This window comes from Scardinius erythrophthalmus (genome assembly GCF_964197995.2).
Source record: "Scardinius erythrophthalmus genome assembly, chromosome: 24".
NCBI lineage: Eukaryota > Metazoa > Chordata > Actinopteri > Cypriniformes > Leuciscidae > Scardinius > Scardinius erythrophthalmus.
The window spans coordinates 25,334,694-25,348,942 of NC_138244.1; the positions used below are offsets into that span (position 1 = coordinate 25,334,694).

Here is a 14,249-nt window from a genome sequence, read left to right on the forward strand (position 1 = left end):
ACTCGGGACCACCGGAACTGGGACCACCGGAACTGGGACCACTGGACCCGGGACCACCGGAACTGGGACCACCTCACTCGGGACCACCGGAACTGGGACCACCGGAACTGGGACCACCGGAACAGACACGGAGGAGGTCTTCCTTCTCCTCCTCTGTTTCTGATGGCAGTGTGTAGGTTCTGAGCTGGGCGGAATCAGCGGCGGATGGGGCTCTGGGCTGGACCTCACCAACCCAGAGTCGAAGGGGGGCCATGGTAGAGAGTGGTGTTGAACTCCCTCTCGCCCATCCACTCCTCTGCGACCTCCCCGGGACCCACGAAAAATGACTAAGCGGGTTCCCTTAAAACAATCTCTCCTCTCCCGCTCGGTGGCTGAGAAAGAGAAGTTAGAGTACATTCCGCTGGATCTAGTGCGTGACGGAGTCCTTCTGTCACGATCCACACAAGAACAGAAGAAAGGTAGATCCAATATGCAGTATGTGTTACTTTAATGTTACGGTAATCCAATCTCATAAACAGTCCAGGCAAAGGTCAATATCCAATAGAGCAATCCAAACATAAACAGGAACAAAACAAACGGCAAGAACAGAACTCGGAAGTGGTGTGATACAAACAAGGACTCCGTTACACACACTAAAACAGACAGGGTTATATACACAGGGAATCGACAATGATAATGGGGAAATGGCTGAGTGCAATGATCAGTGATAAGGGACAGATGAGTGCAATGATGAGACAAGGATCGTGGGGAATGTAGTTCCAAAATGTGATAGACACCGTGAGGAAGGAGGACATCTAGTGGACACCTGGAGAACACAACCTGACACAGTGACATCGTCACAGTCATCCAGCGTAAAGTGTGCAGCACGGTACCGCTCCAATTCGTTCGTTAGGCCCACATCAGCAGCATCATCGGCCCTTTCAGCGAAGTCCACTCTAGGTCTTTTCTTTCTCTGACTTTCGTTAGTGACGTCTACGGAAGGTAAAATAGCATTTGTCAGTAATGTCATTTACCAGCATTAAATTGAAATATCCCATTCATCATTAATAACGCAGCCACTTACCCTCGCCTGTAGATGTCCGTGGTGCTGTAGTGCTTGAAGTCTCAGGAGAGTCTGTGGCTTCAAAAGACACAGGGTATATGAGGTTGCCAACGATTCTGTGGAGATTTTTCCTTTCAGACTCGGTGATCATTTTGAGACTTTTGTAGCGGGGGCAGAGGAAGAGGGCGATTTTGTGCGTGTCTGTGAGGATTAACTTTTGATGGAGTAGAGCAGGGTTCTCAAGTCTCACGCATTGGCCGTGAGACACACGCAATTCAACCAGTTCACACGCTCACACGCCACATCGTGTATTTCTCACGCTGAAAAGGCAATGCCAACCAAGTTGTCCTACAAGTTTTATATATAACGTTGTATATGAGGCGCGGGCACACAAAGTGAAATTTCCTGCCGCCAGCACGTATCTCGGCCAGATTGCGTTCGTTAATAGGCAACATAGATGCGCGAACACACGGAAGTTGACGGAACATTCTCGGCCACCGTACGTTCGTTACTAGGTAACCAACAACATCGCGCGAACACGCGTCGTGATGATGGAGAAGGTACGTTGGGAAAAAGCTCGTCTAACATTTTTAGGCTAGAACATTTAATATATAGCCCATTGTATTATTATTGATGCATTCAAAAACTCTACAACTACTTTGCAACCAGGCCAGAAGCTTTGGCTCAGTTTGGCTAGCTTACGTTATCTGAAACTAAGGGAAATGTTAGTGGGTATGGGAAGGAATGAAGATGTATTTCTTCATTTTATTTTAAATAAATTTAAATGTATTTATTTTATTTTAAATTATATTATATATTATACTGTATTAATAGTATTTCTAGTTACATTAAGGCTATATACGTATTAAAGCAGAGTGCTCTGGGTAATATTTTATATCCTGTTAAAACATAACGTTACATTAATCATTGATTGCCATTGCATTTGTATTTTTCAAACACTTGCAACACAAAACACATTTCATAAGCTGGAGTGTGTACTCTTGTGTACACACACACACACACACACACACACACACACACACACACACATACCTTAATAATACTCTAATATGTCATTTGTTCTCAATGTCCCACCACACAATAAATCATTATACCATTTCGACTAGACACATTCAAAATGCAAAAAATATTTGTTTTTCCAAACTGTTTGGAGCAATTTGTGATTTTGAAATGTAACATTAAAGAGTATATTTGATGTGATTAATTGCTCTGTCATTTATCAGATTTACCAATTGTTATAATTTCAATTTGTGCTGGTTAATTATGAACAATGGGTAAATTTGGGGGGCGGGAACAGGTGGGGGCGGGGCTCCATTAGGGCTCCTCCCCCAACCGCATGTGATCTCACTCCAAGATTTTGATAAAACTTGAGAACCCTGGAGTAGAGCAAGTGTGCGTGTACGGAGCAAACACAGGGTCTCCAAAGACTGGTTGGCAGTGTGCGCCCAGATTGTAAAACCACAGCATCACTAAATGCAGTGTCGGGTAGTCCTCTCCCTGCAACTCCTTAGATGCTTTTTTGAAAGGCTCCAAGAAATCTATCACGGTTGTGAGCGTGTTTTGATATATGCCTTCCATGCGCTCTGACTGCCCCCTGCTTTCGAGTAGCTCATTAATTTCCCTGTATTGCTTGCTCACAGATTTGAGTTTCACTTTCAAAAAAGTGTCTCAATATCAGATCCACTGAACGTATGTTTCAGAATTGTGTTCAGAACATGGGCTGCACATGGTATCCAGTGATAATTTTTTAGGGCAGCTTTAATGTTAGAGAATTTAAGTTTACCCGACTCAAACCGGCTTTACAGTGTAGTAAGATGATATCTAAATGCTTAGTTTTATGATTAAAGCTTTGTGGTTTTGATTTTGGTGGGCAAAACATATAATGCAGTGCAATACAGTGATGACTGATTCCTCCAAAGCCCGATGTATCATACTTGATACTTACATTTTAACATCCTATAAAATATAAGTTATTCAGTCTATTTCTGTAAGTGTTCAACTTAAAATATTAATAACAATATAAATGTTATCCTTACATTTCATTTATAAAAAATCAGTAAAGATTTCACAGCAAAAAGGCACCTGAAGGTGAATGTTTTTACAATTATACTAAAAGACTTTTACTAATGAAATATGATACAGGAGGCTTAGAGTTAAAGACACTTTGGTCCCACCGTTAAGTCGCTTTAAGTACTATGTACTTACATCGAAAAATAAGTACAATGTACTTATTGGGTTCATGTTGTATTGTAAAACTTGCTGCTATTGATGTACTTATTGGGTTCATGTTGTATTGTAAAACTTGCTGCTATTGAGGTGGGATATAGGTTAGGGACAGGTGTGGTGGTAGGGTCGTTTTAAGATTTAAGGGTGGATGAAGGTGTAAGGGAAGGATCAACAGTGTAATTACAAATGTAATTACATAAATTAATTACAGCTGTAATTACATGCAAGTATTTTCAAAATATAAGTGCAATGTAAAAACATATATGTACACAATAAGTCCATTGCATCAAATTATTAATTTCAATGTTAGTACATAGTAAAGCCACTTAATATAAAGTGGGACAGACACTTCTAATGTTCAGAACTGCATATTCTACGTAAGTATAACTGCTACATTTGACAAACAGAACTCACTGATGAGAATGTGACATCCCACAATGCAATGCGCTAAACTTGACATTTCATTTCCAGTTTGGCTAATGATAGATACATAAACTATTATTTTTATCATAATTTTAACACAAATTTGGTACATAAATGCAAAATAATATTTACTTCCATTAGGGCTGACTTCTAATAGTCGAGGATTCGACGATTCGATTCGGAGAGGTCTGATTCGACTATGAACCTCATAGTCGAATACATGGGCGTCAGTTTGGTTTGAAATGTGCTGGGGACAGAGACGCATTCGCATTTTCAGAAGGGCTGGGTACCATTTTTATTTTATTTTTTCGCTTTCGCGCAGGTCATGTTTTGAAAGACGATGTCCTGTAGCTTACTAATGTAAATAAATAAAAATGTATTCAAAAATCTGCTTCACATTTTCAGCAGGGCTGCGGAGCGGCTGTGAGTTGACTCCACACGGTTCTCATGTGCGTTAAAAAGCTTTACGTGGTTTAATGTACCTAAACAATGATTACCAAATTCCCCTCTCATGTTGCTCCTCATAACCACTTAAAATGGTAAAAAAAAAAAATCGAAACCAGAGTCCAATTATTATGGACGTTAACTGATATTAAGCGTTTCTGCTTCACATTTTCAGCAGGGCTGCGGAGCGGCTGTGAGTTGACTCCACACGGTTCTCATGTGCGTTAAAAAGCTGACTCCACACGGTTCTCATGTGCGTTAAAAAGCTTTACGTTGTTTAATGTACCTAAACAACGATTACCAAATTTCCCTCTCATATTGCTCCTCATAACCACTGAAAATGGTCAAAAAAATCGAACCCAGAGTCCAATTATTATGGACGTTATCTGCAGGGCAGGACTTAGGGTGGTGGGGGCCCCTGGGCTTGAGTCACTTTCGGGCCCAACCTTCTATACATTACTTTAAATAGAACAAAATGATACATACACAAGCTATGTATTAGAGCTACACAATTCTGGATAAACTGAGTATAAAAATAGAGATCACGATTCTGAACAAACAACTAAACAAAATAACATAATTTATGTTAATTGCTGAAGTCTGTTAAAAATGTTTAATTAATCTGAATTATAAAAAATAAAAAAAATAAAAAAAACTTGGGTTTGAATGAATGATTCAATTCCTCAATCAAATGCACTTGTTTCATAGATGAATCAGCATCTATCAGCATCTATCAAGGTACAGTTCAGCCTATTATTGATTTTTATTTCCACTTCCCTTTTATCCAAAGAGACGGAACTATTTGCACTGTATTTATCAATGGGAAATATATCATGCTAAAATAATCTGTCATATAGCCTACTGTGGCTCACATTAATGGGGTCGCTTGCAGCACGAATTACGTGACCAGCAACATAGTCTGCTTCAAATATTGTGCGTAGTTAACAGTGAGTGGTGGTTTCAGACATTATTTTATTAAAGTGCGTTGGTACTGACTCTTATTCTGCCTGACAGAAAGAAAAGCTCGTAGCTTACTGAAGGAGGAGCGGTTTGATATAGTATGACCAATCAGATGAAAGGGGCGTTTCAGCGCCGCCCACGTGTGCAAATGAAATATTGAACCCATAAACCGATTTGTAAACCACAAACGAAAAATGAAAAATCGAGCCAAAATCTCATTTTTCGTTTTTTAAACTAAACTAAAAAACGAATAAACGAGCTGGTTTTCATTTCTCGTTATTCCATTCCAAACAGGAAATGAAATGACCAAAAAGTACACGGACCCGGTCACCATAGATAGACAGTGTTACATGTTAAAAAACGTAATAATTTATTTATATGACCACTGATTGAAGCTTGAACATTTTTTTTCCAATAAATAAATAATGATTAAAAAAGTTCAAAGTAATCATAAGTTTATTGCAATGCACAAATGTCTTGGTCAGAATGAGGATAAAACACTTATTTACCTGGAAAACATGTGTTTTGATTGTGGCATTTCTTTGAGATTTAGAATCCAGTATTCCTATAGGCTAATTATTGTTTCTTTTATGAATTTAATGAAGAACTCTGTCTCGTATTCTGTCCAACCGATCCATGTAGGCTATTTTGTGTCCATTCGTTTTTCCTTTTTTAACCCCTAATTGAAAAACGAAAAATGAACGGTTGTTGTCTTTTTAAAGCGCAAAGTTGAACACCAACATTTTAATTTGAACTGGCTACACCAGCTGCTGCGCAAAAAAAGTAAATATCGACGAATTTTCTGATTTTTGTTTATGACTTTTTGCCCCTTTATTAAACATTTAAAATATTCACAAATTAATATGGAAAACATGTCGATTTTACTGGTTTCAAAGGCCAAATTAGAACCTGAAATTGATGTTTTTCCCGCAGTGCTGAATGAGAAGAGCCATTAATATTATTAATAAACTATTGCTTTGGCTAAAATCACATCTCCATCTTCGCTGTTAAGCAGATGCGCTTTTAGAGAGAAATGCACATTTCATACAGATTAATCAGAAGGTATTAGCTTTCGATTCGAATTTGTTCATTTTAAAGTGGACATTTCAAGCTTTAGCCTACACAGGCTATATTTTGTTTCAGTTCTCGAGCTCCAGTTTACGGAGATCATGAAAGTGCGTCTGATTGTTTTCTTTTATTTTACAAAAGCACAACGTTTTCTTGTTATTGTGAGTTTACACAAATAAAAGTAGTTGAGAATAATGTATTATTATTTTCTGTATGACCAGAAATGATAGAGTATTTTAAGTTGTTTCCACTGTTGATAGGAAAATGCAAGTGTTCGCGCCCGCGCCTCCGTGCCATGCAGTGCGCGCTCCACACTCAGCTTTGTTCCTTTTTTTGCATAAAAGCGTCTTCTAAATATAGCCTATTAAATGTTATAATATTATTATTTGCGTAGCTATACATGGACCTCGAACACACTGCGTCTTCTAAGTCAGGTGACTGTAAATGCGCAAAAACTGTTTCCATTGCAGTTTTGCGAAATATTCCTTTATCGAATTGCCTGAAAAACCACCTCATGCGAGCGTAAACATTTTTTTTTTTTAGATAAACGGGAGTTTTTGCGAAATTGACGTGTTTCCATTGTGTTTATTTTCAATTTCAATTTCAATTTGCGCAATTTGAAGGGTAGTGGAAACGCGGCTACTGTCTAATGCAGACAGGTTTTTTTCAACGGTTCGGCAGTAAACGAGGCACTAGCCTACGTAACTGCCAATAACCATCGCAATCAGCAAACCTAAATTATATTTTTCATTGCAGGGCAGGGCCAGGTAACAATGCTAGACCAATCAACAAACTTTAAATGAAAAATTAAATAACTGACATATTATTGAAAAAATCAAACGTAAACGGGCGGGGCCCCCTATTGGGCGGGGCCCATGGGCTTGAGCCCAGTCAAGCCCAATGGTAAGTCCGGCCTTGGTTATCTGATATTAAGCGTCTCTGCTTCACATTTTCAGCAGGGCAGCGGAGCGGCTGTGAGTTGACTCCACGCGGTTCTCATGGGCGTGAAAAAGCTTTACGTGGTTTAATGTACCTAAACAACCATCACCAAATTTCTCTCTCATATTGCTCCTCATGTTTATGAAATGTTATGATATATGTGTGATATATATGTGTTTTTTAGCTCTTTTGTTTGAAATGGAAAAAATCTAGCTGCTATCTAAAAAAAAAGAAAAAAAAAAAAAAGGTTCGACTATCAGTCGACTATGGCAAAATCTAACGAATCAGATTCGACTATGAAAATCCTTAGTCGAAAACAGCCCTAACTTCCATTGACTAAAAATGCATTGTAACAAGTCCATGTGACTAATGTGCTGGAGAAAACTGGAAAATGGGAGGATCTAAACGCAGGGTTTTTAATGAAGAAATAAATTAAACAGATATGGAACAAGGAACAAAGGAACAAAACCACGAGGATCACGGAGACAGAAGCAACCATTTCATGTACAACAACTGACAAAGTAACAAGTGAAACAAGGGCTATAAATACACAGGGGCAAACAACTTATCTAATAATAAGGAAACAAGATACGGCTGGGGAGTCTAATCAACGTAAAAACTACAAAGGACTACAAAACATGGCACAGAATAGGAAATAACAAAAGTCCACTCAAGACAAGGGGAACACAAGACAGGAATCATGACATAGTCCCCTCTTTAAGGAGTGGATTCCAGACACTCAAAAAAAAAAAAGTCCAGGAGGGTAGTGGAGTGGAGGCGGAACGGGGAAGGGATGGAGGGCCAGGTCCGTGGGGAGGAAGAGGAAGAGGTCCTGGAGACTGCGGCAGGACAGGGGGCCAGGGCAGAGCAGGCTGTGCAGGGGGCCAGGGAGGCTTGTCTGGAGACAGGCGTAGCGGCAGCCATCTTGTACGGAGTCACAGGCATAGCGGCGGCCATCTTGTCCGAGGATTCTGGAAGGGCGGCCATGACGGGACGAGACTCTGGAAGGTCGGCCATCTTGGCAGAGGGCTCTGCCTTAACTGGACTCTGGACAGAGGCTGGAGACTGAAGGACTGAAGAAGAATGCACCGGTTGGGATGGTGGGGCGAGGGTTCCTTCCACCTCACCTACTGTGTAGGACAATCCACTTAGCCTCAGGACATCCCCGAGGTACTGCTGCAGGGAACAAGAGGTTGTTGAAGCCGTTGGAACCTGTTGGACAAGATGATAGTCCAACCCGGTTTAAGGTGCCCTCATTCCAAGGTACCTTGTAGGAGAGTTCTAAAAATTCCTCCACATAATCCTCAATCTGGCGGCCATCTTGTGTCCTGGAGAGTGCAGGTTGGCAGGATCAAACAAAGTGGTGCCCATGCTGCCGTAAGCCGTCTTAGATCAGGTTGTTACTGCTGCCAGATCCAATTGCGGTCAGTTGTTCTGTAATATGCTGGAGAAAACTGGAGAATGGGAGGATCTAAACGCAGGGTTTTTTATAAAGTAATACATTAAACAGATAACACAGAACTCAAGGAACAAAACCACGAGGATCACGGAGACAAAAGCAACCATTACATGTACAACATCTGACAAAGTAACATTTGAAACACAAGGGCTATAAATACACAGGGGCAAACAACTTAACTAGATAATGAGGAAACAAGATACAGCTGGGGAGACTAATCAACATAAAAACTAAAAAGGCTTACAAAACATGGCACAGAACAGGAAATAACAAAAGTTCACACTAGACAAGAGGGGAACACAAGACAGGAATCATGACAGTGACAATAATGTAGCATACAAAAACATGTTTATTGTTGCATAATGTTGCAGTTTGTGATCAACAGTAGACAATCATTCAATTCTAAACACAGCCAAATAGAACTACATAATATTTACAAAAATTGCATTGTTGTTTTCTGAATTACGAAAAGTCAAAGATTGCATTATAAGGGCCAGATTTACTAAACAGGGCAAATTAGTAAATACAGCCAGATCATTTTCATAATGACCAACCAAGATAATCTACCAAGAGCAGCGCGTCTCAGCATCTGGTTTAAGACAAGCTTTTTTCAGCATTAAATAATGGTGCAAATACCAGTACATTGAGTAGCGCAAAACATAGTAAATCACCTTGCATGATTAATTTAAATATGCTCCTCCCATAAATGTTGATTCTGAAAGGGAAACTCCTATAAATGCATATGCAATAAGATCAGCCACAAAAATAACCCTGTTCACGCCTTTTCAGCGCTAATTTTCCACTGCGTGTCTTTAGTAAATCCTGGCAGTAGTTTTTTAACGCCAAAAGAGGGTTTGCGCTGGTGCAAGCTGTTAGTAAACCTGGCCCTAAATTTTCTCTTTCTTGTCCACCAGACTCGTGAAGAATGGCAGAACGTGTTCCTGATCGCCGCACTGGTGCATTACGGTGGTGTCGTGTTCTACGGGATTTTTGCGTCCGGAGAGAAGCAGCCGTGGGCAGATCCAGAGGAGACCAGCGAGGAGAAGTGTGGCTTCATCGATGAAGACGAGTTGGCGGAGGAGACCGGTGACATCACGCTGAGCAGCGCTCCTTTTGGAGGCCAGGCCGGTCTTGGAGGCCCCGCCAAATCATATGGGGCCACAACACAGCTGAACGGGGGATGGGCGAAAAGCTGGGAGAAAACCGAGGAATACATCCAGGAGGACGCCGAGCAGACGTATAGAGGAGACGGGTACTCGTAGATATTTAATTTCCAATGAGTCGAAACAAAACAATTTTTTGAAATAAGACAAAGTAAAAAAGAAATAAAGAGAGATATAAGTGATTATAGACACACTCAACAAGCATAGCTGTAGGAGTCAGAAACATCTTTTAAAAAGAGTCTTTGTCCAATCTGAAGTAAATATATAAAGAAAATATTTAAGAAGGAATAATGTATTGAGATATATAAATGAGAATATACAGCTAATTAGATATAAAATGTCATATTTAGGATTATATAAAGAATTTATATGGCTAAATCAGTTTAAAGACAATGTAAATGTTTCTTTTAAAAGTACAGATGTTCAATTATTACTGTGGTTTACAACATTTAATCAACTGACAACATTTAATAGCACAGACATCTGTAATCAAAGCACAGGTCTTGGCTGTTTTTTAAAGGTTTAGACTAGTTTTGTTTTAGTTTTGTGTCTTCTACTGTAACTTTAATAGATGAGTAGTTGAGTTTAATTGGTCAGGACCAATCAGAGCAGTAGAGTAGTTTAGATTAACATGTAGTTTTGTTCAAAAGAAACAAGTGTTTACTCTGGTTTAAAGAGCTCTTGCCATTGACCTTACAGAAAATATGCAAAATTTGGGTTATTTAACTATATTATATAACTTAAACCTACAAAGAATGCTGTTTATCATTATGTTCATGTACTGTATTACACATTATAAACTGGTCCCTTTAATTGGGACATAAACCTAGAAGGTAGAGCAAAAATAGACATTATACAACTGCTTGGTGCAGAAAGAATCTAATAGCACAAAATTGCAAATATATCTGATACTCATGTGTATTAAAATAAGTGTGAAATATATTGAAAAACCTTTAAATGTTTGAAACGTCCTAAAGTACACTTGAGAAATTTTTAAAGTGCAATCTTGTATAAATTTTGTTCAGCTACTTTACATCAACGATACATTCAAGTGTGTGCTTGGCAATACAGTCCTGTATTTTAAGTGGTATTAAGCTGGTCTTCATTTAAAATGTTTCATTTTAACCACCATATAATGACAAACCAGACATTTTGATACTTTGAATGCACTGACATGTTGTTATTTGAAAAGAAAAAAAATAAGTAATTTCTATCTTAAGTATGTGTTTTGACATGGATTTACTGTTTCTGTGAGACTGTTGTGAAGCTGGGTCAGTGATATCTGTGCTTACTGTTTATTGGGCCATATTTATCATAGAAACTGTCATAAGAGCGAGGACGGTTCATGTGGGTTGTATATTGTGATGCAACTGAGAGCCTCTTGTATGGTCGAATCCTGAATAAGGACCAGGTGATCATCTAACGTATTTAACTGTCGCCATGCAAAGCTGATGTGATGTGTTCTTGAGTGAATCTCACGAAACCTGTCAGGGACAAGTCTACAGGTCTTATTTAACATATTTCAGTTTTAGTGTTTATGAAAAAATAATAAATGGTCATCAATTGCTCACCCTCATGCCGTCCCAAATAAGACTTTTGTTCATCTTCATCGGAGATTTCTGTCCCTCCATTGACAGCTCTGCAACTACCACTTTGATACTACATAAAGTACAACTAATCCATATGAATCGAGTGGCTTAGTTCATTTTCGGAAGAGACTTGATCGCTTTATATGATAACAGATTTAATTAGTCTTTTATTCACATATAAACATTGATCAGTGAATATAAACAGAAGTTCAACCATAACTGCTTGACACGTGAGAACAAACCTCATTGGTTCTTCTCAAATGTGCTGCGTAGCACCAGAATGAACATCATTGGTTCTTGCATGTAAAGCAATCATGTTTGAGCTTCCTTTTTACCTTAACTGATGTGTGAGTTGATGAATATATGAGATTAAAAGCCTAAATTCAATCTGTTCATCATATAAAGTGATCGTGTCTCCCCAGAAAATTTGGACTAAATCACTTAATTCATATGGATTAGTTTTACGATATCTTTATAAACTTTTTGAAGCGTCAAAGTGGTAGTTGCATAGCTGTCAATGGAGGGACAGAAAGCTCAGATTTCATCAAAAAGATCTTTTTTTGTGTTCAGAAGATGAACGAAAGTCTTACGAGTTTGGAAAGACAACCGTGAGTAATTAATGACATAATTTTCATTTTTGTGTGAAGTAACCCTTTAAAAAGACATATTTGCATTAAGAAAATCTGTTTTTTGACAATTACGACAATTAAGCACATTTCCCCCAAATTCTAATTATAGTAATGCAAAAAAATAAATATATATATATATATATAAAATACTTTTTATTTATTTATTAAACAGTAAAGTATCTCAGTCTTATTACTAATATTATTTGTTATAGAAATAAATAACCTGGGTGGTGCTTATTTTCATGAAAATAATGTCATTGTAATAATAATGTAATAATTTTACAGTCCTAAAGGCTTCATTTTCTTTAAAAAATGAAATGTTACTTGCACATGTTTTGTGAGATTCACTCTGATGCTCCATTAATGACACAAATCAGTGTGTTGTGTTTTGTTAACCAGCAGTAATGTGTCAAAGTCTTACACTGTTCCTTGATCAAAAAATAATAATAAATAAATAAACAAATAAACAAACACAACTATTAAGAACATGTACTGCAATAATTTACTAATAACATCAGCAATCTTGTAATATTCACCATCGACAAATCTGGATTGTCTAGTTTACAGAGTCATTCGAATGGTTGCGAAAGTCTTATCGAAACGTCAGAACCAGCTTATGTTTGTTCTGATTAGAAGATACGTGGACATTTTCAGAGGTTGGAATCTGAGCCATGCTTTAAGTTGTTCTGAAACTCAGCTAAATGTTTTCTAGATTTGTGTATTGTGTGATAACTATATCAGAAACCTAAAGCTCTTTTCATGGCCTCTTGCCTGAGACTGAAGTGATTGTTATATTCTGTGGTTGTGTCAAACAGAGCGATTTGTTGATGTCAAAAGGTGTTAAACTGTATGAACTGCTCACTAAGTGTGATTTTTATATACAATTATTCAAATGAAGACATTATGATGTCTCTCCTTTGATTTTTGTGATCGGTGGACCAAAAATTAAAGGCAATTTTCTGGTTTTGAAAAGATAAGAGTTGATGTTCTTTATAGAGTATGATGATTATTTTTGCATGATATAGTCATTAAAATCATCCTGGGCATTGATTTGTTGTGTCTCTCTTTGATTTTACAGACTTTTCTGTAACAAAGTTTCTCTTTTACAAACATCAGCTTGATAAATTTCAGTGGATCTCACCTTTTTATGATGTGTTGTTAAAGTTCTTCAGCGCCTAGAGTTCAAGCCAGTTTACTGCATTGATTTCAATGAGGATGATGTATCACAGCCCTTGTGAAAAAGAAGTGTGCTTAATTGTACTGAACAAAACAATCTCTGTTACTTTAATTTCCTGTTATCACTGGTTTGAAACAAATTACAAAAAGCTGGTTTCAAACAATCTATTTTGTTAAAAGCTCTAAATAAATGAAAGTGACTTGACTTGACTATTTATAAATGTATATAATATTAATCAAATAAAAGACCGCTTAAGTGTACTTAAAGAGAGGAGACTTTCATGATTGATTCTCAACACACTTATACTTTTAAAAAAGTGCACTTTGTAACAATGTTAAATTAAGTTTTATTTTAAAGTGTATTTTAAATCATTACGTTTTAATAATCTTTTGTCATGCTTTAAAGTGCAATTATGTTGATGCGTTGACTAACATATTTAAGCATATGAAAAGTACTTGTAGTTCTGTGTGTTAAACGAAATTACCTTTGAAGTTAATATATTTCAGATATTCCAAATGTCAACTTCATCGTTACAAATGTGCAATTACAAAAATAGTTAAATAAATGACATATGTTTAATGGAAATTACATTAAATTATACTTAAATAAATAAATAAATGCTTCTCAGTACATTAATTACAGTATAATTTCCATAAAAAATACGTTATACTTAAAAAAAAAGTATACTAATGTGTAGGGCTTACACAAGGGCTTGTGAAAGTGATGCTCGATCACATGCTTCCTGCAACGTACATCCTCAAAATATATTTAATTTCCATCAAAGCATTAGTGTGTAAACCTTATATGTAGCCAGAGTCGATAGATTTGACTCATTACACCAGTGGTCAGACCTGATTTAGGTGCACGACCAACAAAGGACAAATTACCACCAGCAATTAAATGGAAACAAATCTCTAATCAATACCACTTAACAGCCCTATAACAGGCTGCTGAGCGTGCTGGTCTATTATTTGTTTTTAGACATAAAAGTATAGAACAGAATTAAAGACCAAGGCCAATACCAGACCCCCCAAAATCTAGACCATACCAAACCTTCAAAAACCCAGGCCTTCTAAAACCTAGACCAGTACCAGACTCCCAAAAACTAA

The 14,249-nt window shown here is 37.6% G+C and overlaps 1 protein-coding gene across 1 annotated transcript in view; it reads left to right on the top strand.

Moving 5' to 3' along the window:
* The window catches only part of slc17a6a (solute carrier family 17 member 6a), a gene marked incomplete at both ends in the record, with an annotated part of 40,038 nt that extends 30,194 nt beyond the window's left edge, over positions 1–9,844 (top strand). Inside the window, one exon of the mRNA XM_081356112.1 lies at positions 9,497–9,844. Coding sequence (XP_081212238.1) covers positions 9,497–9,844 — 348 coding nt within the window. The remainder of the gene's footprint in view (positions 1–9,496) is intronic.
* Between the last annotated feature and the right edge of the window lie 4,405 nt (positions 9,845–14,249).